The sequence below is a fragment of the Pempheris klunzingeri genome, chromosome 8 (genome assembly GCF_042242105.1).
Source record: "Pempheris klunzingeri isolate RE-2024b chromosome 8, fPemKlu1.hap1, whole genome shotgun sequence".
Classification (NCBI taxonomy): Eukaryota; Metazoa; Chordata; class Actinopteri; order Acropomatiformes; family Pempheridae; genus Pempheris; species Pempheris klunzingeri.
Window position 1 is genome coordinate 15,689,039 of NC_092019.1, and position 24,111 is coordinate 15,713,149.

Sequence of the window (24,111 nt, forward strand, 5' to 3'; positions counted from 1 at the left end):
ACAGTGAACTGCAGTGAATTACTGTAGTCAGCAACAGTGCTGCCGTGCACCATGAATTACAATAAAACATTAAAAATGTATGAGTCTTATAAAACGTGATAGGATATTTATCATCTTCGTTTTCCTGTTGAATCACCCGTTGTGCTCTCTTGCTTTAGGGGGGGGGGTTAGATCATGAGTTCAGATGGAGCAATTACCGTAGTAATGCGACTCTATTTTCATGACTGTGAAGTGAAATCACAAAGTCCTGTGAGGGGTCAGGGAGTTTTTAATCCCATGGTGATGAATGAGAGGTTCAGTAACAGTTCAGTCTTGGTTCAGGGAGGCTGCTGCAGGGTTGAGTAGTGAGCGGAGAGCCTGTGTGGCTCCACAGAGACACTGGAGGAGCTGCAGAAGGTTTGGCATCTCATTAACTCAGCCACATGTCTTATTAAAGCTGCTATTTCCTGTTGTGTGCAGTGCAGAGTAAACTATCTTCTCTCCAACACCCCCAGAGCTCCCTCACCGATGCAACACTTTCCTGCTTAATTCTTGTGTTTCTGTCCTCTTTTCTGTGCCTGCTGCTCAGTCTGAAGCTAGAGGATGACAGCAGCCAGTCCTGTCTGCAGCCCTGCCTCCTCCCACTCCACCCAGACATTACCTGCCTGCATCCCAGCATGCCACAGACACCTGAGGAAAGGCAAAGCCTTCCAAACCAAACTACACCTGCGCTCTGCCCCTGGAGTCTGGCTCATGCTGGGTGTGGCGGTGGTTTTGGTGGGGATGGGTGTAGCAGTGGCGGGCTACATATCGGCAGCACCGAAGCCCACGGGTGGCCGGGGCAGCACCCACATTGAGAGGATGAAGCTGGCCGGGCCCGTGGTCATGGGAGTAGGCCTGTTCATCTTCATTTGTGCCGCCACGCTGCTATATGAGAACCGGGACCGTGAAGTCCTCCGACAAGAGACACCCGATGACCTTGAGGATCTGAAGGGGGAAGACGGTTGGGAGGATTCGCAGGAGCAGCCCAGCTTCAGCTGTCAGGAGCAGTGGGAGTGTGAAGATGGAGAGCAGGGGTCCTATACGCTCCCTCCCTCAGACCAAAACTGTGGTCCGCCTCTTCCTCCTCGCAGGAACAGACACAACATCGGCAGCGGACCGTCACCGCCGCCTCATTCAGATGCAGGAGGTGGAGATAAAGAGGAGGACAGAGAGGAGGAGGAGGAGGAGGAGGAGGAGGAGGGCGAGAAAGAGGGAAGGTCAACCCTGCTGGCCCGAGTTCTGCACCACCAGGAGCCAACTCCTTACCCTCCCTCCCCCTGCCCGTCCATCTCTCACTCCTCCGTCTACTCAGACTCTTGCAACTCTAGTGAAATCAACTTCAACATACGGACAGGCTCTCCTCTGCCGCCTCAACAGTAACTGGTTCAACTTCTACTGTCTCATAAAATATGCATGATGAGATACATCTGAAAGTTTCACGTGCAGGGGCAAGACAAGACTATGCATTCCTCAATAAACAGATGAAATGTTTGGTGGTATGTTTTAGTGCCTCCGAGTGGCGCAGTGGCTCTGAGTCACTGTCTGTGAAGGGTGTTTTTGTCCTACATCGTTCTCTGACTCACCCACGTTTGAAAGATTGGAGCTATGCTGTTTGATGTCAACGCACCATCTTGTTGTCTTTGAACTCACCCATACCCCAAATCCCAAAAGCCACTGCTTGTTTGACCATATTTGGACGTGAGGAGGATTGCTGAAAACTTATTTGGGTGCCATACTGGGAGATAGACACACTCACTCTCTCTCTCTCTCTCACACTCTCTCTCTCACACACACACGCGCGCGCGCACACACACACATACACATGCGCACACACACATGCGCACACATACACACACACAGTCTCTGCAGAGGTACATTTCCTTGCTGGAGAGGTTTTGTTAAGAGGATGAGCCAGATTAGGTCTCAAATGAGTCTTTATCTAATCTCACACATACTGTAATCTACTCTTTATCTGAGGAAATTCTGTCTCAGTAAAAACAGGAGAAGCACGGAAGGCCACACTCCACTCACTCGACACCTACAGCCACGCTATAAATACCAGCTGGTGTTCGGTACACATGCAAGTGTGGACTTGAGTGTTCGGTTTTTTTTTTACTGTAATTCAGTTTTTTTGTTTTGTCCTATTCAGTGTCAGCTGCTCAGTTTTCTCCCTTTTCTCAAGTGTGGTGAGGCGAGATCTTAAAGAATTTTAATCAGATGGTGGATAGGAAAGAAAAGAGCAATGACATAGAAAAAAAATCTGCAAAATCTGGTGAGTCTGTTATGAGTTATTCCTGACGCAGCCTAACTGAGAAAATCGGCCCTGTGAGTCGTGTAACTGAAGCCTCACTCTCCCACCATCCCGACCTTTCATCTCCTCTCTCTTCATCATCGGATTCCTACGCTTTATTCAAATACTCCATCTCAATCCTTGGCTTCTGCACAACAGCCAAAATAGAGAAAACAGAGTAAAACAATGCAGAGTGAAATGTTATCGGGGCCAATTAAGCAAAAGCCAGCCAGCGTTTGAACAGGCAGAGAGGTAAGAGGGTAGGATTTTAATTATCGCCAGCATTTTCTCCTCCAGCCTCTAATTACACAGGGGATCAGTGTGAAGGTTTTTATGGGTACTTTAGGACTGCAGAGTATTTCCTTGTTGTTTGGGCCCATGCTGGGATCCTGCCATCCAGATGATGACTGAGACTGAAGTATACAGTAATTTGCAGCCACACGTTTCACTCACTAACAGCAGCACCCGCTTCTCTCTCGCACACACACGCGTGCACAGGCTCAGCAGAGGGTTTTGTGTAGGCACTGTATGCTGTTTTAAGATGCTGGATGTATCTTTCAGTAGCAGGGATGAGTTGGGGAGATGTGTCTGAATCTTGACTGCATTTTGCAACAAGCTGCAGGCAGCCTCCTTCGCACTTATCGCTCAGAAAAGCAGCTCTCGCCGCACTCTCACACACACACGAGTCCTTCTCAGTGCGGGGCACTCTGATGTCTTTACATTTAGATGGTAAGAAGCTTGTTTGTAAATCTGCAATTAAAGATTATTTTCATTACTGATTCATCTCCAGATTATTTTTCTCAACCGTCGTCAAATCTTTTTGTCTCCACTCAGTTGCCAGTTTAATAGCTGTAACTAATGCGGGCTAATACAACAGTCCTGCAATAAACTCTGCCTTGATGAAGGTTACTATATTTCAGAGGTCAACAGCACCACAAACTACATCCTCCACAATGATTAAGTTGGTGAAAGACAGAAAGAAAATAGTGTAAATGGCATCACAAGCATTGTTTCACATTGCTTGTTTTGTTTGAACAGTTCAAAATGTAAATACCGACTTTACTATCATATAAAACGAGCAAGAAATCTTTACATTTGAGAAGCTGAAACCAGCAAATATCTGGTAATGTTGCTTAAAAATATGACTCAAACGGTTAATCAACTGTTTCACATTCGCTGGTAGGAGGAATCATTTTGCTCCTGTTTCTTCAGTGACATGTTGCATATAGAGTTTGATTTACCAGGCATTAATCCTGGAGTTCAGATGTGAAATCTCTTTAAATCTGACACTAAACTGACCGCAGGGAATTTCAATATCTTTACACACAAGCAAATGATGCTGCAGCAACAAAGTACACAAGAAATCCTTGAGGTTTGGTATCAGTATAAGTGTGTGTGTGTGTGTGTGTGTGTGTGTGTGTTGTTACATAATTCAGCAAAACACATTTTAACTGCATTGAGAATAAAACTGAATCGAATCCCCTCCTCTGAGATTAGAGTGTGTTTGTGTTGATACATATCTGAGCAGACGCACAGGAGGCTGTAAGCTGCTTAACCCCGCGCTGACTCAGGACACATGCAATTTCTCTCTTCCTTAAGAGAGAGAGAGAGGAGCTATGATCAACATTTTTGGTATAAAAGATGTGAGCGACTGAGAATCAACCAGGTTAAAATGCTTTTCCACAGATTTCACCTGGTACAGCAGGAAAAGGATTTATTTAAGAAGTCTTTGTGAAGTGTGAAGCATCAGCTGGACAGAGAAATGTTTGAGTTTCAGCCTTCGTCTACATGTAGCGTTCAGTATTTCATCAAAACAGAGGGATGAGTTAGGCCTAACAGCTTGGTTTAATGTGCAACATCCAAGCTTGTATCTTCTTTTAAAACAGTCGAAACCAAAACCAAATGGCATTTTCTGACATGTAAGGAGACATAAAATCCTTCTTGCTGCCAAACTCCACATTCTCAACCCTCCTCTCTCATAGATCTTACAATCCAAGTTAGAAGCTTGTAATTTGCAGCTATTCCCCAAAAACTGTCCCTTGTTTGATCATTTGCAGGTTTCAGCAGCTGTGATTGGTGCGGCACAAATAGCAGGTGCATTGGCTAATCCAATTTCAGCCCCGCTTCCGGTCTTCTCAGCAGTCCTCATGGTGCTGTCCGTGGAAGAAGTACCCCTCTCAAAATGAAAGGACTAATATTCTGTGTTATTGCCATCGTGATTCTCACACCTGCTCAAGGTAAGAAAATAATGTTCCTCGATTTATAGCAGGTATAAACCAAACAGCGTCTTCTGTTCTACAACTTTGTTTCTATAACTGTTACGTTTTACCCCTTAAAGACCAACGATGGGGGAAATAAAAGTCTTATTAAATTCTCATGATCATCAAGTTCTTACTGGTTTGACGAAACTATTAATTATCTGCTTATAAGGATTTAATTTAATGTTAAATTGATATATACATATATATGTACATTTTACATACAGATGTCAAAGGTGACATCTTCTAATGTCATTTTTTGAACAAAACTCCAAAATATCCTATTTATCTATTATGATGCAAGACAAGGAAAAACAGCAAATTTTCACATTTAAAAATATTTTTTTGACTTTTCTTTGAATTTTCTTCAAACATTTCAAGATTAATCAATCATCATAATAGTTGCTGATATATTTATTGTCGATCCACTAATCAAATAAGTGTTGCAGCTCTGCAATAAATCCTAATTTCATGAATTTTATAATGGTCAGTATTTTAAACTGTTTTAAAAGAGGTGTTTAAGGACGTTCAAATGAGTTTCTCTCACTGATATAATAGAAAATAGATGATAGAAAATATTAGCAGCAGAGGAAGGATTCATAGCAGGACAGTTGTATCAGACTGCACTAACTGGGTGTACCTAATAAGATGACTAAGCCTGTGTTCTCCTCTCAATAAATCCCACCTCACTACTCTTTTGTCTACAAGTCCACCTGAGCTTGCATCAGCTAACAAGATGAGGATAAGGATTGTGAGTCCCCCTGATCCTTCTCCAGTTGCAGCCTATAGCAGAACTGAGGCCGGCCTACTGGCAACTGGATGTGTGCTCACAATGAGCTCCAAACATAAATCTCCAACTGCCACCCAACTACCTGGATGATCATGTTTCTGTTTACAAACATGCCGCGTCGTTTGAATATAAAATGGCACAGCTAATATGAGCCTTATAGGAAGACTTTAATTCTAAAGATATTTTCAGTAGCATTTGATGAGCAGTTGGAAAACTTTTTCACCTATTTCACTGCCAGTAAATCACAAATTTTAGGAAGAAGCCTCTTTGCATGTCACGAGCTAATGTGTGGCTCTGGTTGTATTAATTTGAGGGATTGTGCAGTGCAGTGTGGTAGGAATAACTAAGGGTTTCTCCCACTCCTGCACTACGTTCTGCTGCCAACACTTTCTATTAATTCCAGTGTCTGTCTGGCTAATAAAAACACGATGCTGCCTGAAGTCTTGGAGCACTCCCTGAAAAACACAAGTCATCCACTCGAAGAAACAAAGTCCAGACTGCTGCAGAATAAACAAAATATTTCTGAGTGCTCGGCAGAATGTGGCTCATCAGTTTGGCTTGAGGTCCATCGACAGCGCTCCAACACTTCACACATTCAGCACCCTCTGAATAATAAATGTATCCAACAACCTATTACATAAATACCTCGAAATCTGAATAATGCAAAGCCTTTTATCCATTAATCTGACACCTATACTATTAGTAAGTTTATATTCTCTGTTCTCTTTCATTTAAAGTTGTTTTATCGGTTGTTTAGTTTTGTCCGCAACTTTTTATCCTGCCATCTTGCCCAGGTTTACTCAGTATACTGGACATAAAGCTAGTTACATTTGGAATATTTGAGTAACATTTTTCTTTTCTCATTTGGCAACATGTCCTATCAAAATGAATGCCAGTAAAGCTTTGTGGTATCAAACTGTGCTGATTCTGTGGTGTTTCTCGGGCTCAGGTGAGGAGGTGGAGCAGTTAGAGAAGCTGATGGAGTCAGTGGGGTTAGAGAAAGAAGAGGAGTTTCTGGAGTGTTTCCGGTGTGACCTGGGCTTCTGGGACGCCTGCTACACCACCGAAACCAACTGCAGCGTAGGGGAGCTCTGCTACACGGGCCGAGGGAAGGCAGGTGTGTTGGATGAGACTGTATTTTTATTCAGTGTATGTTTATTAACTAATGTCTAATGTGTGAAGATTGTCATTGTTCTAAAAATGTTTTTTACTTGAACTTGTCACATTGTCATACTGAAAGTCATCGTCTTGTCTCCTCAGCTGATACTCTGGACATTAAGACTTTGGGTTGCGTGAAGACAGAGGAGTGCAATGTCGAGACCACGGTGGAGCTATTCTCTAACAACACCATCTTTGTCATGACCAGATACTGCTGCGACACTCCCTTCTGCAACTCAGCACACAAACTAACGCTCACCACACTTTTGTATCTCTCTGTGGCTCTCCTGACCACCTGGCACTTCACTGAAGCCTCAATGGGATCACAATAGAAAGACTGCATTAGTTTATGTTGACAAAACCATAAGAAGACTGTGTGAAGTGATGCTGAAAGGACTTCAACCATATGGTGAAGAAAACTCACCAGCTTTACAGGATTTTTATACTTTCCAATAGACTATTGAAATATAAAACTCTACTTAGATAATTATGTCAAGGACATATTAATTTAGAAAGACTTTAATCCAACCAATCTGTTGGTATTCTGTTTAACACAGTATTTCAACAGAAAAGAAAAATCGAGCTAGGTTTTTTTCTTTTGCTACAACATAAACTTTTGCAACACGTGCAGTATAATAAATCTTCAGTTGCACTGTAATCGATTTCTTATCATGTACTTAGAAACATGCAGTCTACAGGTTTAGCATCACTAAAAGCCTGCTTTCTCCCAAAATCAAGTGACAACATTCGACTGAACGAACAAACTGACCACAGAGCTGCAGAAATGGGTTTGTAGCAGAACAGCTCAGCTGCGGCTGAGCAGCTCCCCAGCAGAGGGCAGGAGCTCCTCTTTCATGAAGTGATGAAGGTCCAAATCTTTGTTCTCCAGGTCTAGGCTCAGGAACTTCTCCACTACAGACCTGCACCTGTCAGTCACACACATACAAACACATCTGTCAGTTCCACATACGCTAATTTCTTGTGTTAGTTTTGTCATTCTGTGTAGCTTGAGTTAAACAAACCTGTACGCCTGCTCATCCGACGATGCTTTGTCAGTGCGTTTGATGGGCCTTCCTGTCCTGTAGTGTTCAGACACCTGACCAAACACACACACCCACAGTCAGTCTGTGAGAGCGTGCTTCTGTGTATCTGTGTGTGTGTGTGTATCTACATGACTGTGTGTGTTTGTTTACCTCCACTCCTCTCTTCACAAGGCTAGTTGGCAGGCCTGCCAGTGTAGCGATGTTGGCAGCATAGCTGGACTGGCAGATCCCCTCCTTCAGTTGGTACAGAAACACCAACTCATCTCCGTCCACTGATGTCTCTAGAGTCTACCTCACGCACGCAGACAAAGAAATTAATAAATAACCACACGCAGACAAAATACTTCTAAAATAAACTTCTAATGAGGTAAAACAAATCTCTAGCGGAGCCTCATTAGCTAATTGGTTGTTAGAGAGTTTGGTTAGTCTAGCATCATGAAACCTCACTGAACATTCACAAAATGCTTCTGGCTAAATTTTTTCATGGTGCGGGCTCAGTTGAATATCTCTCAGTACCAGAAGAGACAGCAGGCCGGAGGAGGGTAGCAGGCCCAGTTGCAGCAAACTGTGGAAGTTTGTTGCTAACAGGACATGAGGAACGTCCACCGGAGCTTTTCTCAGCCAATGAGAGATCGATGCAGCCAACAAGGACAGTCCATCCACCTGATGGGATACATTGTTGGTGAAGCTGCTTTTGGCCCAACTCTTCTGTCTTAATTCAGGTTAAGCTCTAAACATAAACCCTTCATAGCCTGAGATCAAATTAGTGCCACCAATAAACCAATTAACAGCACATTCCCGCCTGTTGTGGATTAAAAGGTCCACCCACAAGATGTCCATTCTCTTCTACTGAGCAACATAATTGATGCTAATGTTATGGGTGACTATACTTCATCTTTGAACATGTATCCATGCAAACAAGAGAAGAACTTGTCTGTGTATGTAATTTGTCTATTATAATTCTAATAACTAAAACCAATCATCAACCATTTTTGGTGGCCGTTTGGTCAATGTCTGACAACCTGAACCACCTACAGGAATACAGGAGAGGAAAGCAACAGCAATTTAGATCTGTAGACTTTTGTGCATTTGTTTTGTGCATTCTGACCAAATTTCTTTGGAAGCTCCAGCTGCTCCGCCTCCTCACTAGTTAACTGCCACAAAAAAGGTTTTATTATAACGTTTCGATACTACTTGGATCTTCATCTGGTCAACATGCTCTTTTTCATTGACGCTGTCTACTGCTAGCCTTTCACCTACGTCATGTGGGTATAATTACTCAGCTTCAACTTAATGGTTGTGTTTTACAAATTCAACAGATACAATGCAACAGTATCATTCAGTGAGCCGTGTCTCTGACCACCTTGTGAATCTAAGTCAATAATCTCGTCTCTTTTAGCTCTGTTTTTTTATCTCTAGGTTCTGAGGGAAATATGTGGCTCTTCAGCTGCTAAACGCTTCACTTCATTCACCAACTAGTCACTAACTGTGTCCGTCTGCCATAAGGTGCTGAGCAGGTAGTGTATAGTGAGTTTTTAGCTGAAAAAAGCTGTAGCTTACTGTATGAGAGCAGAGACAGTGAGCCAACACAGTAGCGTTAGGCCAGACATCTACACAATGAGCTTAAACTCAGTAAAAACCTTTGTAAACCTGAGGGTAGATGCACTCAATGAAGACTGAAGTGATAAGTCTCTGCAGGTTCACTATGAGCCACCCCTTCAGTTTTCACATTGTCATTTGATATGCATTGTATTGTATTAATGTAAATGTAAATTTCTGTTGCGTGTTTTATTTTTGTGTTTTGTTCTGCGTGTTTTTGTGAAAGTTGCTTGTTCTCAGGTCTCTCTTGTGAAAGAGATCTTAATCTCAATGAAACGGACCACATAAAGATTAAATAAAAAGTAAAAAATATATATTGTTGTTATAAAAAGCTGCCTAATTGTTGTTGTTAATGTCTATGAGCTGGGTTACGTCTACATTGGTAATTGGTAATTGGTCCTGTTTTCTTCTGGCTTCTGCGTCCCACACCTCTATTTCTTTTTTAGACAAATAAAACTGGTTTGGATCTTCTCCAGAGTTGCCTGGTAGACAGTGATGTAGGACAAAGAGCATAATGATACTCAGAGCACTAGGATGCCCTTGCCTGTAGATGGCGCACATTAGCATGTCTATAGCTGCAGCTCTAAACAGCTGCTGCTGTTTTGTTGCTGATGGGTGGCACATGTTGGGCTGAACTGACAGTCTATTCGTGCTGCAGCTCTAAATTGGATAATACTGGCTGCAATTGGTTTCAGGCGCTTCGCATCACTGACACCGTGTGTCCTTGTTATGTGTATACATATGTGTTTAATTCACAAAGCACTAGAACAACCTCTTCTTACCGTGTTAGTCCCTTTTCCAAATTCATCGATGAGTACTAATGAGTTGCCAGTACTGCTGTTGAGAGCTTGGGCCATCTGGAGAATAGAGGCAAAAAGTGTTATTCCACACTTTGTTGTTTTATTGTGTGTGTGTGTGTGTGTGTGTGTGTGTGTCTGTCTGTAATGGTTGTAGGCAGTAGTTGTTTTATAAAATTGTCTTGACAGGTGGAGAGTAGGAGTGGAGCTGGAGGACAGTAGTGCTGGAAGTTCATATCTTTTATTTCCACACCCACACACACTAACATACTGTACATACACACACACAGGCTTGCATGCATAAAAATGTGTGTGTGTGTGTGTGTGTGTGTGTGTGTTAGGTACCTGGTTAAGGTCTATCATGAAGGTGCTTAGGCCAATAGATACAGACTCTCTGCTCTGCATGCGGGTAAAGATCCCGTCCACCAGGCCGATTTCTGCCTCCTTCGCAGGCACGTCTGAACCAATCAGAGCCATGAACACAATCAGACCCACCTGTCAAAGTCAAATCAGAGAAAACCGGTTGAGTTGCACCTCAGGGTTGAATGACAAATGCTGTCACGTAACCAAATGGGACAGAGGAGTCACATCAGTGATTCTCAATAGCAGCCTGGAGGTCAAAACTCAACCCCAAATGTAGTGGAAAATGAAAACATTCTCATTAAGAAACTTTATTGTCACATTTAATTTAAATCAATTTAGTCAATCTGAATATGTTTTCTGATGAAGCTGTAAATTAAAGCATCAAGGCTTCGTGTAATAAATAATGAATGAATTTGGAAAAGGAAAACATAAATCATCATGACAGCTGTCACCATGTAGCAAATGTTGAAGTAACAAATATCTGTGGTACAACTACTGGTGCTAAGGAAACAAAGGCAAATTATTGAGTTTTGTCTCCCACTTAAATAGCTTAGCTGTTCTATTCCTTCTTAAAGCTCTCTATTAGTTTTGCTGCAACTGATTTTCATGTCGAAGAAGAAAAATTTCAGGTAAACAGGCCAATGAAACATGAGCACACTGGGTCACATACTAAAACAGACTTTATAAAACAGTGTCACTCATTCTTCGGCACAGTTGCACAAAAGTTTGAGTATAATTGAAGTCCAGAAGCAGTTTATCGTTGAACGTGTTACTGAGACGATTAAACTGTCTTTCTGACTGTCTGACTTTGTGACACCTGTTTGAGGTAGATGCTCTTGCCAGATGAGTTGGGGCCAGTGATGATCTTGACTCTTCCCTGTGACTCTGAGCTCTGAAAAGAGTTGGCCACAAACACAGGAGAGCACAGCTCTAACAGTGGGTGTCTAGAAAATCATAAAAAACAGACATTTATCAATCCTGTACAGCATTCTCATATTAAATACCACTTCTGCTTTATGTGTGTGTGAATGTAGTGTGTGCACATGCCTGCTTGTGTGGTGAGCAATTGAACCAATTTTAGATTAGCTTAAATGACCTGATACTTTTCTTCATACTTTGAAGTTTTGGCTGATTGTTTCCATTGAGTGTGTGATTACCAACCTGCCCTGTGTGACCGTTATCCACCTGTGGTTGGCTAGTTTGGGTGAGGTGTAGCCGTACTCTTGGGAGGCGGTGCTCATAGCCATCAGACAGTCCAGCTCAGCAGTGAGATCCAGAACCTACACATACACACACATTAAACACACTGACTGCACAATGAAAGAGCAGCAAAAAAGGTGCTCTTGTATTCGCAAACATAGAGCATTTGAACTGAAACAGGGGCGATGTATTTAGCCACATTTCTGGCAGAAAATATGGTATTTGAAACTGAGCATACAGATGAACAACAAATAAGTGGATTGAGTTGCAGGAGCAGTGTGAGAATTTTCTCTGGATGTTTTGATACTCCTTTATAATGGGTGAGTGTTTATTTCTCAAAAGAGAGATTTTGGGAGAAGAATCGCTTTAATAAAGTTTAATACGTTTGAAAAGCTGCATGTCTGTCTGTTTTTTTAATAAAGCTCATTGGTTATTTTGCATCAGTTCAAATAACAACTTGCAATCTGCCTAATAGCTACACAATTTTAACCAGATCTTCAATATTGTGAACATGACAACTCATCATCAGATCATAATGCTCATTTGGCCATATTAAGAATTTGCAATTACAACATCAAATTGCAGCACACCCATCTGCCAAGAGACAGATATCCCAGCACTTGAAAAGAACTGTACGACCCAACCAAGGAAACACTGATAGCTAATCACAATAAATTCCACCTACACACATAAACAGAATTACTTTCATGCCAACAATCATTTTATCAGAGTGGGAGTCATGTTTTTAAACACTAGAGGTGCAAAGTGATGCACAACCAACCTTGTAGAGGGAGGTGCTCCTCTCGAGGATTTTGTTCTGCAACTGTGTCATTACTGCCATCTCCATGTCTGAGAAACAGGACGTATACCAGCAGCAGAGCCTTCAATGGTTGTGATAATGTTAAAACAACGTTAGGTTAATGTTTTCTTCTAGCATGAAGGTAAAAGACCTCTAATGTCGCAGTGCAAGTCTCCCAAGAGGTCGTCTAGCTCCCTGGTTCTCTGGTTGCGATAGTGCAGACGATCCTCTGAAAGAAACTAGAAGGACAGTGCAGGCATGGACACAAGGAAAAGGCAGAGAATGAAAGCACATGAACATTTGTCTCTTTGAAGAGCACAAACAAAATCGAAGTTGCAAAGATAATACACAAACCATAAAATCAAGTCCCTCTATCTCAAAATCCTCTTTCTCTACCATGCTGGGCAGGCGAGGGACAGAGAGCAGGAATCCAATCTGTGAGGAAAATTGAACGATGATATATGAACACTAATATATGTGGCGCTCCAGAGAAACTGTTTTATAATACAATATAGGCAGCTGTTGAAAAGATAAACATCAGCCGGTAGCCATGCAGACATGAAGCTCAGACCAGAGGGATGTAGATGACGCAGCATGAAGGGATGCGAGCGTCTAGGTGCTCAAGCTCTCTTCTGGCTACATCTGTCAGGAAGTCAGACAACCCCATCATCCTCCTCTTCTCTGACAGAGGGAGGGAGCCTTGATAAGACTTTAAATCAATCATCATGTCAACTTATCAACACAGACTCTAACACTGACTGGGCTTTAATAACACTTATTACTAGACTGTTTGACTAACTGCTCCAGTTTTGAGGCACTTACTCTCATCAATCGCTGGGTCCACATTTGGTTTGATGGTGAAGCGGTTCTCAGCTAGGCTGGTGTCAAAATCAACCTACATGTTCCAAATCAGAGCTGAAGTCAAACTCAACAGTAAAAATGACTGTAAACTACTGACAACAAAAGTCAGGAGATTTCCCAGATTTGCAGCTGTGTATAGTTTGTCTCTCACAACTCGGCTGATGAGGGAAGCAATATACTGGAAATCATCAGAGCACCCTAAGCTGATATCACGAAAGAGCTGAATGGACTGAGGCAGGTGTCGCACCGTATCCCTGATACACACCGCACTGTACACTGTCTGACAAACACACAAACGCAACAATCTGAGCACACTACCAAGGAGCCTGTCACGTGAATAAGGTGCATATGGTAATACTTCAGCTCCAACCTTATAGAGACTCTGCCAGTCGCTCACTTTGGTGTGAGAGAGAGACATCCTGTGTAGAAGAGTCTAACAAACACAGAAACACACACACACACACACACACACACACACACAGACTGACTTTAGGCACAGGCACAATGTCTATGTAACACAGCAGGTAATGGGATAAATGGTCACAGATGTGGAGAAAAAGTAGGTAATTGGTCAGAGTTGTTACTGGTATGTTACTGATGTTGCGTATCAAGGACTGCAGAGTGCTCAGGACATCTGAGTTCCGCGGTGACGTGAAGAAACGTATCACTTCCTGTCTCCTGTGTAACACGGCCAGGTCCTGTGTTGGCCGCAGAAACCATTGACTGAGAGAAAAGAGGACATCACACATACTTACTGTATGTTAAAAAGCAAATAGCACAAGAGTTACAAGAGGTAACCATATGTTTTGTAAATGTAAAAAGAAAATGGTTGTGTACAGAAAATTGGCAGAATTACATAAACATACATTATAATAGTCATAGCATGGAATTAAATCAGCATAACATCATTGGTGGTACCAAAAACAGATGCATTTTCTTAAAAGGCTGACACATTTATCCTGTTGCTATAGATACAAGCAGCGGTGTCAAATCATGAGAGATACATAAATCTTCTACCTGAGTCGCCAAACAACAGTGCTGCAGTTTGTTTGTAAGTAAATGACAAAAACTTTCATATTTGTTGCTTTAGTATTGTTGGTTGTGTTAATTGTTTAACATTATAATTTTAGATAATTGTGATTATATAACTGTTATATTTAGTATTTTTGTCTTTTATGCATGATGTAGAGCAATTTAGAGACTTCAAAGAATTTAAGCTGTTAATCAAATTAGCTATAAACTTGCCCTGCCTATTAGTAGTAGTCATAATAATAACAGTAGTACTGTTGCAGCATTTGACATCAATTTCCTCATACCAGCTGTATAAATTTGGCACAACTGTTACACAGCATGGTGGTAAAGACATTATCCATCCATCCATTTTCAACCGCTTATCCGGGGTCAGGTCGCGGGGGCAGCAGTTTTAGCAGAGATGCCCAAACGTCCCGGGCCCCAGACACCTCCTCCAGCTCATCCGGTGGGACCCCGAGGCATTCCCAAGCCAGCCGAGAGACGTAGTCCCTCCAGCGTGTCCTGGGTCTTCCCCGGGGCCTCCTTCCGGTGGGACATGCCCGGAAAACCTCCCCAGGGAGGCGTCCAGGAGGCATCCGAAACAGATGCCCGAGCCACCTCAGCTGGCTCCTCTCGATGTGGAGGAGCAGCGGCTCTACTCCGAGCCCCTCCCGGATGGCCGAACTCCTCACCCTATCTCTAAGGGTGAGTCCAGCCACCCTGCGGAGGAAACTCATTTCGGCCGCTTGTATCCGAGATCTCGTTCTTTCGGTCATGACCCAAAGTTCATGACTATAGGTGAGGGTAGGAACGTAGATCGACCGGTAAATCGAGAGCTTTGCCTTTTGGCTCAACTCCCTCTTCACCACGACGGACCAATACAGCGACCGCATTACTGCAGACGCTGCCCCGATCCGCCTGTCGATCTCACGCTCCATCCTTCCCCCACTCGTGAACAAGACCCCGAGATACTTGAACTCCTCCACTTGAGGCAAGGACTCTCCACCGACCCGGAGATGGCAAACCACCTTTTTCCGGTCGAGAACCTTGGCCTCGGACTTGGAGGTGCTGATTCTCATCCCAGCCGTTTCGCACTCGGCTGCAAACCGCCCCAGTGCACACTGGAGGTCTCGGCCCGACGAAGCCAACATGACAACATCATCCGCAAAAAGCAGAGATGCTATCATGCGGTCCCAAAACCGGACCCCCTCCGGCCCCTGGCTGCACGTACATTAGTGTAGTTTAACTGCATACTGAAGACCTGCTGAGAGAAATAACAGCCTTTTCTAATGAAAGCCTTATATTCTCTTTTCATTAAGTAAAGCCCCCTTCATTATATTTCTTCGTGTGATTAGACTCTTTCTCACCGTAGCAGTTTGGAGCCAAACTTGCACCTACAGCGGTTCAGGATCCCTGTGACACACAGTATCAACAAATAGTTCATGTAAACACCATTAGAGAAGAGTGATGATGCCCCAAACTGATACCTTCAGAGTTACGTACCATAAAGACTGAGTCCTTCCTTTTCACCTGAATGCAGCTTGTACACTGATGGGTGAAGCTCAGACTTAAAGATCTGCAGTACACTGGAACAAATACAAAATCCATGAGGATCTCCCAAGTATTGCTGGTCTCTTCCTATATGTTTTAACCTCCCTCAACTAATAATAAATCTGACTTGAATACCATATTTTATGCAATTACTACTTATTTAATAGAAAGTGATTACAAAAGGTTCCAAATAACAGAACAAAAAAAACCATAAACGATATAACTATGAGCCAAAGTTAAGAAAAATGTAAAATAAGAGCAGTAGACCAAAACTAAAATCAAAGCTCGTTGGACAGTTAAAGTCTTATTCTACAAGCAACAGTCAAGTTAAAAATCACTAAACACAGCATAAACCAGACAATTTATCATTTATGTAATAGAGACTGTGCTAAAACATTCGTACCTGTAGGTGTCTCGGTCAATGCAAACAACACCTTTACTGTGTTGGAAAAAAGCAATGCACAATTCATTCATGAAAACTTCTGCACCACATGATACAGGTTTGGTTTGCTATGTAACACAATGCCACTGCTGCCTGTTTGCTTAAAACCTTTGTAGCTAAATACAGAGCACTGAAAAGTCACCCTTCATTGACAAAACTCATTATCGAAAATGTGCAATCACAGTTGTGTGTGTGTGTGTGTGTGTGCATGCGCGCATAGCTACATTAATGTGTATCTTACAGTGTGTAGGCGTGGAACTGTAGGATAGGAACTCCAACACTGCTGTCTTCCAACTCCACTCCCACTCTCCTCCTGTCGAGGCATTTCAGCAGAGCGCCCGCTGCCCTCAGCTACCCAATGGATGTGCAAACGCATACAAATACACACGCATAATACAAGAAAATGATGGCCAGTTAATGATCAGATCCTTCATAATGATGGATAGGTTGATATGTAGACAGCTGGCTCACCATAAGGGGCGAGTCAAAGGAGATACAGGAGGAGAGGTAGGACATTTTATCTCTTTCTGAAATGGAGGCAGGAAGGAAAGGTAGATGGGCAGAAAGTAGCCTCTGTTTACCGACCTCCAGACCTGCAACATTCAAAATAAACAGCGGAAAATCACACAAATTTAATGCAGAAATCCTGCCTAAAAACAAATGAGGACATTTGGATATTATGAGTGGGCGTCAGTTTACCAAAATCAACATATGGATAGGTAACCACCTCAGGTTTGTAATCTGGGTTTGAACCTGGGATAAAACAGAGGGGGAAAAATAAATATAGTTGCTTGTCTGAAAGAAAAAGCAGTGGTTTCAGGTGGCATGATTGTGTCTCAATAGTGTGCTCGATAAAAGCCTGATAAAGTTGTGTTTATAGCCTTACTATCACTCTTCTGCCTTATCACACTAGCCAGCTCCAGTTTTGAGCATCCCTAATCTCACTTCTTTCCCTTGACCCAGAAACTACTCCTCTCATACCACGTCAAAACATGCCTTTCTGTGACATTTTTCCTTTCTCCCCCTCCCCATGGTGAGATATTTTATGCCTCCCAGAACTCACCAAGTTGTTGCAAGAAGCGTGCCATGCAGCGTTCCTGCTTTGCACTGGTAACTATTACATGGGGGCTAACCTCCTGGATGACTAAACAACAGAAAAAAAGACGTACGAGGTACACACTGTATAGTTAGGAAAGCTAAAGTTTGAGTTTATATGCATAATTCTTCTTTCTGTGCTGGTGAAAATACATGAAAGCCATAAACATAATCCTTTTTAGGGGAAGATACTCAGATTGTGTAACGTGTTGTTTACCTCTGGCCAACAGGAGGAGTTCATGGTTGTCAGGAGTGTCAGTCATGTAGTGTAGAGAGAAGTCCTTACTGTCATAGTAGCAGAGGCCCACCTGTCCATGCTGAGCTAAAACACTCAATAAAACCTAGCAATTAACAAATACAGGGCTTGCATCTGACCGCTGCACCTCCCTCCTGCTCTGCAAATGAGAGTGATGTCTGAGCTTACCACAGGCGAGTCTTCCTCCTCGTCTTCATCTCCAAAAACTTGCTCTCCTCCTCTCAGACTGTCCGGTGCTGCCATGACCAGTTGTTTCTACACAGAAACAATCAAATTAACTAAAAACTTAATGCTGTGCACCAGTTATTCAACCAATATTTTAAAAAGTGCAATTAATTAAACTTTCATATAGAAAAACGTTTAGCTAGTTAGCAGTCTAGCTTAATGGGTTACTCAACACAGTGGAGTTAGTTTAGGATAATTAAATGCTATTTAGCCTGTTAGCTAATGTTCGCTACCTCGAGCCAAACTAGCTTAGCTAACTATTACCAGTCCTCATTTAGTTAGCCAACTATTATCAGGCTATGGTATAAAAGGTGTAAATTAAGTGTAGAGTACTTTTTAGAAAAACAAGCTATCTTACAGACTATCAGAGTAATCTAATATTGTGGCTGATCAATTGTGGAGCAAATTTTAACTACTTTGTACTGTTAATTAGTTTAATAATTAAAAGAATTTAGAAGCTAATGTGTTGTAGAGTTAATTCAGGTTGAGTTAGCCGCTATTTAGCCTGTTAGCTAACCTTAGCCACCTTGAGCCTTACTAGCTTAGCTAGCTAATATCGGTCCTCATTCAGTTATTTAACGTAACACATTCATTTTATTTATTAGTTAACATATACTTACACGGCGGGTTAGCACTTTTCATAATAAAGCTAACTAGCTATGTGTCTTTGGTAAAGTCTGGCTTGAATTATAAGGAGCTGATAAATCCTTTCTGTATAACAATCCTTCCCTCCGTTGCGATGACAATATCGCCTGTACTTTGGGTGAACTTTGACCTGAGTCAGTGACTTACTTACTTTACTTCTATGAAAGTGGGAACACAATAATTAATAAAAAGTGCCCAGCCTTAATGATATTGTCATTGGACCTTAACTTTATCCAACACTGGACTCGATTAAATTATATTTTTATTATAAAATATTTCACATAAAATGGACCTACTTGTAGCACACCGCAATGTAAAAATACTCAAATAAAAATATTTTCCCTGCATTCAGAATATCACCTTTACAAATAGGACAGAAAAGTAGGCTATAGTATAAAATGTACAAATTAAGTATAAAGTATTTTTAAGCATCAAAATATGTCATTATACATCAGAGTAGTCTAATATTGTAGCTGGTCAAAGGTGGAGCAATTTTTTAACTACTTTGTGTAGTTAATTAATCCATAAAATTTAGAAGCTAACTTTTTGTATGAGAAATATTTAAATTCATATTCAAAGTTGTTACGCCCCGGGTCGCTAGGGGTAAAGAGGCGTAAACATAAAGGACCAGGTGTACAAAAAAGGTCAGCTCACAGTTGTTTTATTACCAATTATCGTGGTTTAGAGTGCCAGACAAACAATGACAGACGGAAAAGGAGGAGGGCGGTTGATCAGAACCAAAAGAGGACTCAACCTGAGTTTACTAGAACTAACTAAATTCGGACACCACTCAAAAGTAAAAGAAACAAGACTTCCTACTCTGAGCTAATAACAAAGATACAGGGGAGTAGCTAAACAGCCTTTACACGAAGCTACCAACACACAAACAAAAGGGTAGCTATGTCTAAGCCCAGTCCTCACGGGATCGACGGGTTTTAACACAGGAGCGAGATTTTATAGAGAGGCTAGCTGTTTACCGAAGAGCGACACACACCACGTCTGCTAGCACACACTCAAACAACAGCTGACCCGACTGCTGGTTCCGGTCTCATTTAAAGGAGCACGCGGCGTTGAGACGCTCCCTCATTGGTTGGTCGGTCAGCCAATGGCATCCGGGTGTGGGAGAGAGAACCAGGTGTGGGCGGGCCGCAGTCCAAACAGTCACGCCTCCAGATCACAGGTGGTGCTCCATAACATGCAGGAGCAGACAGGGTGAACCGCTAACACAAAAGGCCATGGGCCGTAACAAAAGTGAAAGAATTACTCAGACCTGTAAATTTCTCTTACTGATACGTTTCAGCACCTTCACAGGCCCTTTTAAAGCAGACTGTTTCCATTGTGATATTGCCACTCAGTAAATATTTGGTAGTGTGAGTGACTGTATACGTCTCTCCATCTAAAGCCTGGCCATGATAAATACTTTAATTAAAATGTACAAGAATTTGGCACTGCAGCAGCTGAGCCAGCAGCCAGGAGTCTGAGTCATCTTTGCTTTTAATTTAACCACACAGATGCTCATTTAAGGATATAACTGAATTTAAGCAATTTGTTATCATTGAGCAAAATAGATGTATGTTCTGCTATTTTTGTAAAGAGCAAAATAAGCACCTGTGTTCAATATGATTCATTTTAGTTTTATAACTGAGTTTAATGTAAAGGTTTAAATCACAGATTTAGCATATGATTATATGGTATAATCATGACCCTCTTTCACTATGTATTATTAGTATTATTATTATGTGTTATTCCATCATGTACAGCAGGCCGAGCTCCAGGTAGTGGAAGCACATACTGCACATATACGTTTAAACAGACCCCTGTGCAGACAGAGGTGTTTGTTGGGTGTAATTTCTTCATAATAATAATTTTCTCCTCTTCACTTAAAATGTGATTAATATTTTCCAAAATACAGGTGTCAGTATAAATATAGGTTGCCACCAAACAACACACTTCCAAACTCTCCAAAGGTTTGTGACCAGCAATAATGATAATACAGATTTAAATAGAAGTAATTTATTTAGAAGTAATTTATTTTGTACACAAAGAAAGAACAGAGTTAAAGATACACTCCCTGATTTAATTACATGTTACATTGCAATAAATAAGACGAATAATAAATACATTTGTACATCGATTATCATATAAATAGGAAATGTTCAGTACATTTTAGTACACTTCAGTGGTTGACAAAATGTTTCCTATTGTGTGTGTGTGTGTGTGTGTGTGTGTGTGTGTGTGTGTACATCATTGTACTTTATTGACTAGAAAGCAGGTAGTGCTGGAGACAAGGGGGTAGAGGCAGTTTTTCCATTTGATTCTGCCTCTGTTGCCCTAAAACCCGACGAATTGACAGACCACATAACGCCATCAGGGCAGGGGGATCACCTGGGAAGGAGAGCCACAGAAAAACTCTGTTAGTTTTTGTGTGTTTCAATGACCCAAGCAGATCCAAGTCAATTCATATGTCCCAAAACCACAAATCACAATTTATAACTTACAGCAAAAAGTCAAAAGACTCACGTGTGGCACCATTCAGGTATCGTAGTCGAATGCTGGCTCCTCCTCTCACACTGCTCACTGCTGGGAACAGCTCCACTCCACGAGGGAGGTCTTTAAAGGCCACACCAAGGAAGCTGCCATCAACGATGAATCCCAGAGTCCCTGCATCAGCGTCCAGGACCAGCAGGATGTGCTCTGGGATGAGGAGGGGCATCTCTGCCGCTTTAGAGTGTGAGGAAGAGGAGGACTGGGGTTTAAAATCACCTGTGGAGGCAGAGGGACACCTCTTCCTCTTTCCTGGGTAAAGTCCCAGACTCTGTCCACCATGCCAGAGCTGGTTGGCTTTGAGTTCCCAGCCCCAGGACTGCGAGTCCCCACCGATCAGCACGTTGTACCCTGAGGCCTGCAGAGGGCAGCTCTGCCTGGAAATGCCCAGGACAGCATGACTGCCCCTGTGGCTGGGGTTCCACACCACCTCCCAGACGTGAAGCCCACTCTTCACCCCCACCTCCGCCCTCACCCCATCGCTGCTCCTCTCAACAGGTGAACGTGTCACTTCCTGCTTGCAGGCAGACAGCAGGAAGTGAGGAGAGCAGTGGACTGAGCTCCAAAGCGAGCGACTGTCTCCTGGAGCCACTGGAGAGGAGCTCAGTGTGATGGCGAGGCGGGATGAGGTCGGGATGGCCAGCGGAGAGAAAGCTGATGGAGAGGAGGGAGGGCTGCCGTCTGCCCTGCTGCACAGCCAAACCGACAGTGACAGACCCATTGGTACAAACAGTCTGCGGATAAGAACTTCAGTTCATACAATGAAAATAAATATGATCAATTGGTTTTACACATGTAAGTCAGCTCCAGTCAGTTTGGTTTATTTGAGGTAAAAATCCCCAAACAAATAAAACATAATTCTGTTGCATAGTTAATAAATTAAAGAGGAAGTTTGACTTTCTATACTGAAATGAAAAGTTCTGCTACTAATGATTATTTTCATGATTGATTATTCTATGTTTTTCATTCAAGCTGTAGAGGAGAGTGAATGTAAAGTAGAATATGGTCAGATGGGACAGAGTAGAGTAAGGTAGAGTGAGAGGCAGATTAAAGTAGCAGACAACGACATAAAGTAAACAGGAGGAGAAAAGTAAAGTAAGGTGGTGTAAAATGGATTAAAGTAGACTGTGATCAGGTGGTGTAGAGTGGAATAAGTAAACTAAATTAGAGGCGGAGTAGAGTGAGGTAAGGTGTAGTTCAGTAAGGTAGAATAGACTACAGATACAGGACAATCATATAGTATAGTGGAGTGGTGTACAGGAGAGTAGAATAAGCTAAGAGAAGAGAGGAAAGTAGAATAGAGTGAATCAGAGAGGAGGAGAAGAGGGGGAGTAGAGTAGAAAACCAGAATGGAAAAGAGAAACTACGTTAAGTAAAGAATCAGCAGATTAGACTTGAATGCTTAATTCTGAATTCTTGAACCGTTGGGTCTCTCTCTTAATCAAAGAGTTTGGTCTAGACTTGCTCTTTATGGAAAGCATCTTGAGAAAACACTGTTGTGAATTGGCGCTGTAGAAATAAAGATTGATTGACTGATTGACTTAAAAACAGTGGAGGAGAAGAGACGAGGGTGAGTGGATTATAACAGAATACAGTGAAGAGGAATAGAGGCGTGTAGGTAACGTGCAGTAGAGTAAAATAGACTCGAGTGTAGAGAAATATCAGAGAACAAGGTAGAGTAGATTAGACACGAGTAGAGAATAATAATGTATGTTAGAGTAGAGCACAACAATGTGGAGGAGAGGACAGGGGAATGGGTAAAAGAGCAGAATAAGGTCAGAGGGGGAAGACGTACTCTGATAAGTAGTATAAGTCCAAATTGACTTAAAAACAAGTAATAAATACCCATCACTCAGGCAAAAAATGGTCTCTATCAGAGTTATACTGTTACATATACTCTTGGTTAATTACATTAACATGTAAAAATCACTTTAACACTGTAGTTAGAGCTGCTTATATGTATTTCATTTACTGTTGGTAGTTTTAATTAAAAAATGTTTTACATTTACTGTGGAATAAAAGGTACAGTGAACGTAGGCTCAGTACCTGAGCAAATACTTTGCACCACTGGGTAAAGTGGAGTAGATTTAGAGAAGATGAAGGGATATTAAATTAGAATAGAGCGAACAGGAGTCAAGACATGGGTAGAGTAATAATAAAAGATAGAGAGTCTCCAGATGGTGCAGGTTATTTCACCTGTTGGAGCAGATCGCTAAAAACAAGTGTGTGAGTCTTACCAGCTGTTTTGCTGTGGTGGTCCCCTGCAGGCTGTCTGCACACATCCTCTGTCTGTGTGTTTATAACAGACTCTTATCTCTTATTAAGCGTCTCATGCGTCTTATCGCGGCTCGGTAACGTCGGTGTTTTCTGTTTTTTTTTATTTTAAATAATGGTGTTTATGACGACCTCCGAGTCGGGAACAGCACAGTCCATCACCTCAGACTGACGCCAGTCAGAGCCGCAGTGACAAGGACGGAGGGAGCCATGACGTGATTGCTGTAAACTCATGAATGAAGACGAGAAAATACTTTTTTTTTTTTTCTTTCACGGAGGACGAGATTCATTTGCGTCAACGTTGTAGCCGATACTGTTCTTCTCCTCATCTCGTTCTGTAATGAATGTAAACATATATGGCGAAACATAAGAAGAGGATCAAACTCGGGCTTTTAATTAATAAGAAGAGAAAAATAAAATAGATCCCGAAGCGGCTCATCATCCCTTAAAGCGCATGCGCATAAAGAGGAGCGGGCTTTGGAGAATTTAAGCCCCGGATTTGATCTTACAGGCACCTTCTTTTTAAATTGGAGAATGCAAAAATACAATATATATAAACAATCAGCTGATAAACAGTACTTTTAAAATGTGTAGCAAAATGTAATAAAGTGATATGAATAGAAATTCAACGAAGTGAGTATAAAGATATAGGAATATTCTAAATAATAAAACAATGACATCAATAAAGTTTACACATCTTAGATAGGGGTTACATTAGACAAATCTTTAGAATATAGCAGTGTGTGTTCACTTTTTTCTTTGTTCTGAGGGGTAATGTATCAATACACTGAATGAATTTAACATGAAAAACACTTTTTCATTGATGCATTTTTTTGATGCACTAAGCATCACTAATGTTGCAGCTGGTGAAGATGGGGCAAATTTGAAC

General features: G+C 42.0%; 3 protein-coding genes across 3 annotated transcripts; 1 reads left to right on the forward strand and 2 right to left on the reverse strand.

Annotated features, from left to right (window-relative positions):
* Window positions 1–582: 582 nt before the first annotated feature.
* On the forward strand, window positions 583–1,773 carry LOC139205772 (uncharacterized). The gene has a single exon (XM_070836083.1). The coding sequence runs from the start codon at window positions 583–585 to the stop codon at window positions 1,399–1,401; it is 819 nt and encodes a 272-aa protein (XP_070692184.1). The 3' UTR covers window positions 1,402–1,773.
* A 5,549-nt stretch (window positions 1,774–7,322) lies between these two features.
* Window positions 7,323–17,777, reverse strand: msh5 (mutS homolog 5). Its single transcript, XM_070834856.1, has 25 exons — window positions 17,703–17,777; window positions 17,496–17,619; window positions 17,247–17,327; window positions 16,883–16,936; window positions 16,655–16,776; window positions 16,425–16,534; window positions 16,145–16,180; window positions 15,694–15,776; window positions 15,558–15,603; window positions 13,764–13,902; window positions 13,550–13,612; window positions 13,331–13,459; window positions 13,141–13,213; window positions 12,890–12,999; window positions 12,673–12,753; window positions 12,470–12,557; window positions 12,301–12,368; window positions 11,481–11,599; window positions 11,137–11,263; window positions 10,302–10,451; window positions 9,942–10,016; window positions 8,077–8,223; window positions 7,711–7,848; window positions 7,540–7,613; window positions 7,323–7,443 (listed from the first exon to the last, which is right to left on the reverse strand). Exons 1-25 carry the CDS (start codon window positions 17,775–17,777, stop codon window positions 7,323–7,325), a joined length of 2,433 nt encoding a protein of 810 aa, XP_070690957.1.
* Window positions 17,778–20,658: 2,881 nt separating this feature from the next.
* LOC139205876 (SPRY domain-containing SOCS box protein 2) lies at window positions 20,659–21,669 on the reverse strand. Its single transcript, XM_070836218.1, has 2 exons — window positions 20,925–21,669; window positions 20,659–20,789 (listed from the first exon to the last, which is right to left on the reverse strand). The coding sequence occupies exons 1-2, from the start codon at window positions 21,667–21,669 to the stop codon at window positions 20,659–20,661; spliced, it is 876 nt and encodes a 291-aa protein (XP_070692319.1).
* Window positions 21,670–24,111: the final 2,442 nt, after the last annotated feature.

Bases quoted from the DNA above. Each gene is read 5' to 3' on its own strand.
- LOC139205876 (XM_070836218.1), bottom strand. From the start codon at position 21,669: ATGGGTCTGTCACTGTCGGTTTGGCTGTGCAGCAGGGCAGACGGCAGC. The intron at 20,790-20,924 runs GTGAGTCTTTTG...TCTCCTTCCCAG, and splicing joins ATACCTGAATGGTGCCACAC to GTGATCCCCCTGCCCTGATG.
- msh5 (XM_070834856.1), bottom strand. From the start codon at position 17,777: ATGGCAGCACCGGACAGTCTGAGAGGAGGAGAGCAAGTTTTTGGAGAT. The intron at 17,620-17,702 runs GTAAGCTCAGAC...GTTAATTGCTAG, and splicing joins AGGAGGAAGACTCGCCTGTG to GTTTTATTGAGTGTTTTAGC. The intron at 16,535-16,654 runs GTGAGCCAGCTG...TCCATTGGGTAG, and splicing joins CCTTTGACTCGCCCCTTATG to CTGAGGGCAGCGGGCGCTCT.
- LOC139205772 (XM_070836083.1), top strand. From the start codon at position 583: ATGACAGCAGCCAGTCCTGTCTGCAGCCCTGCCTCCTCCCACTCCACC.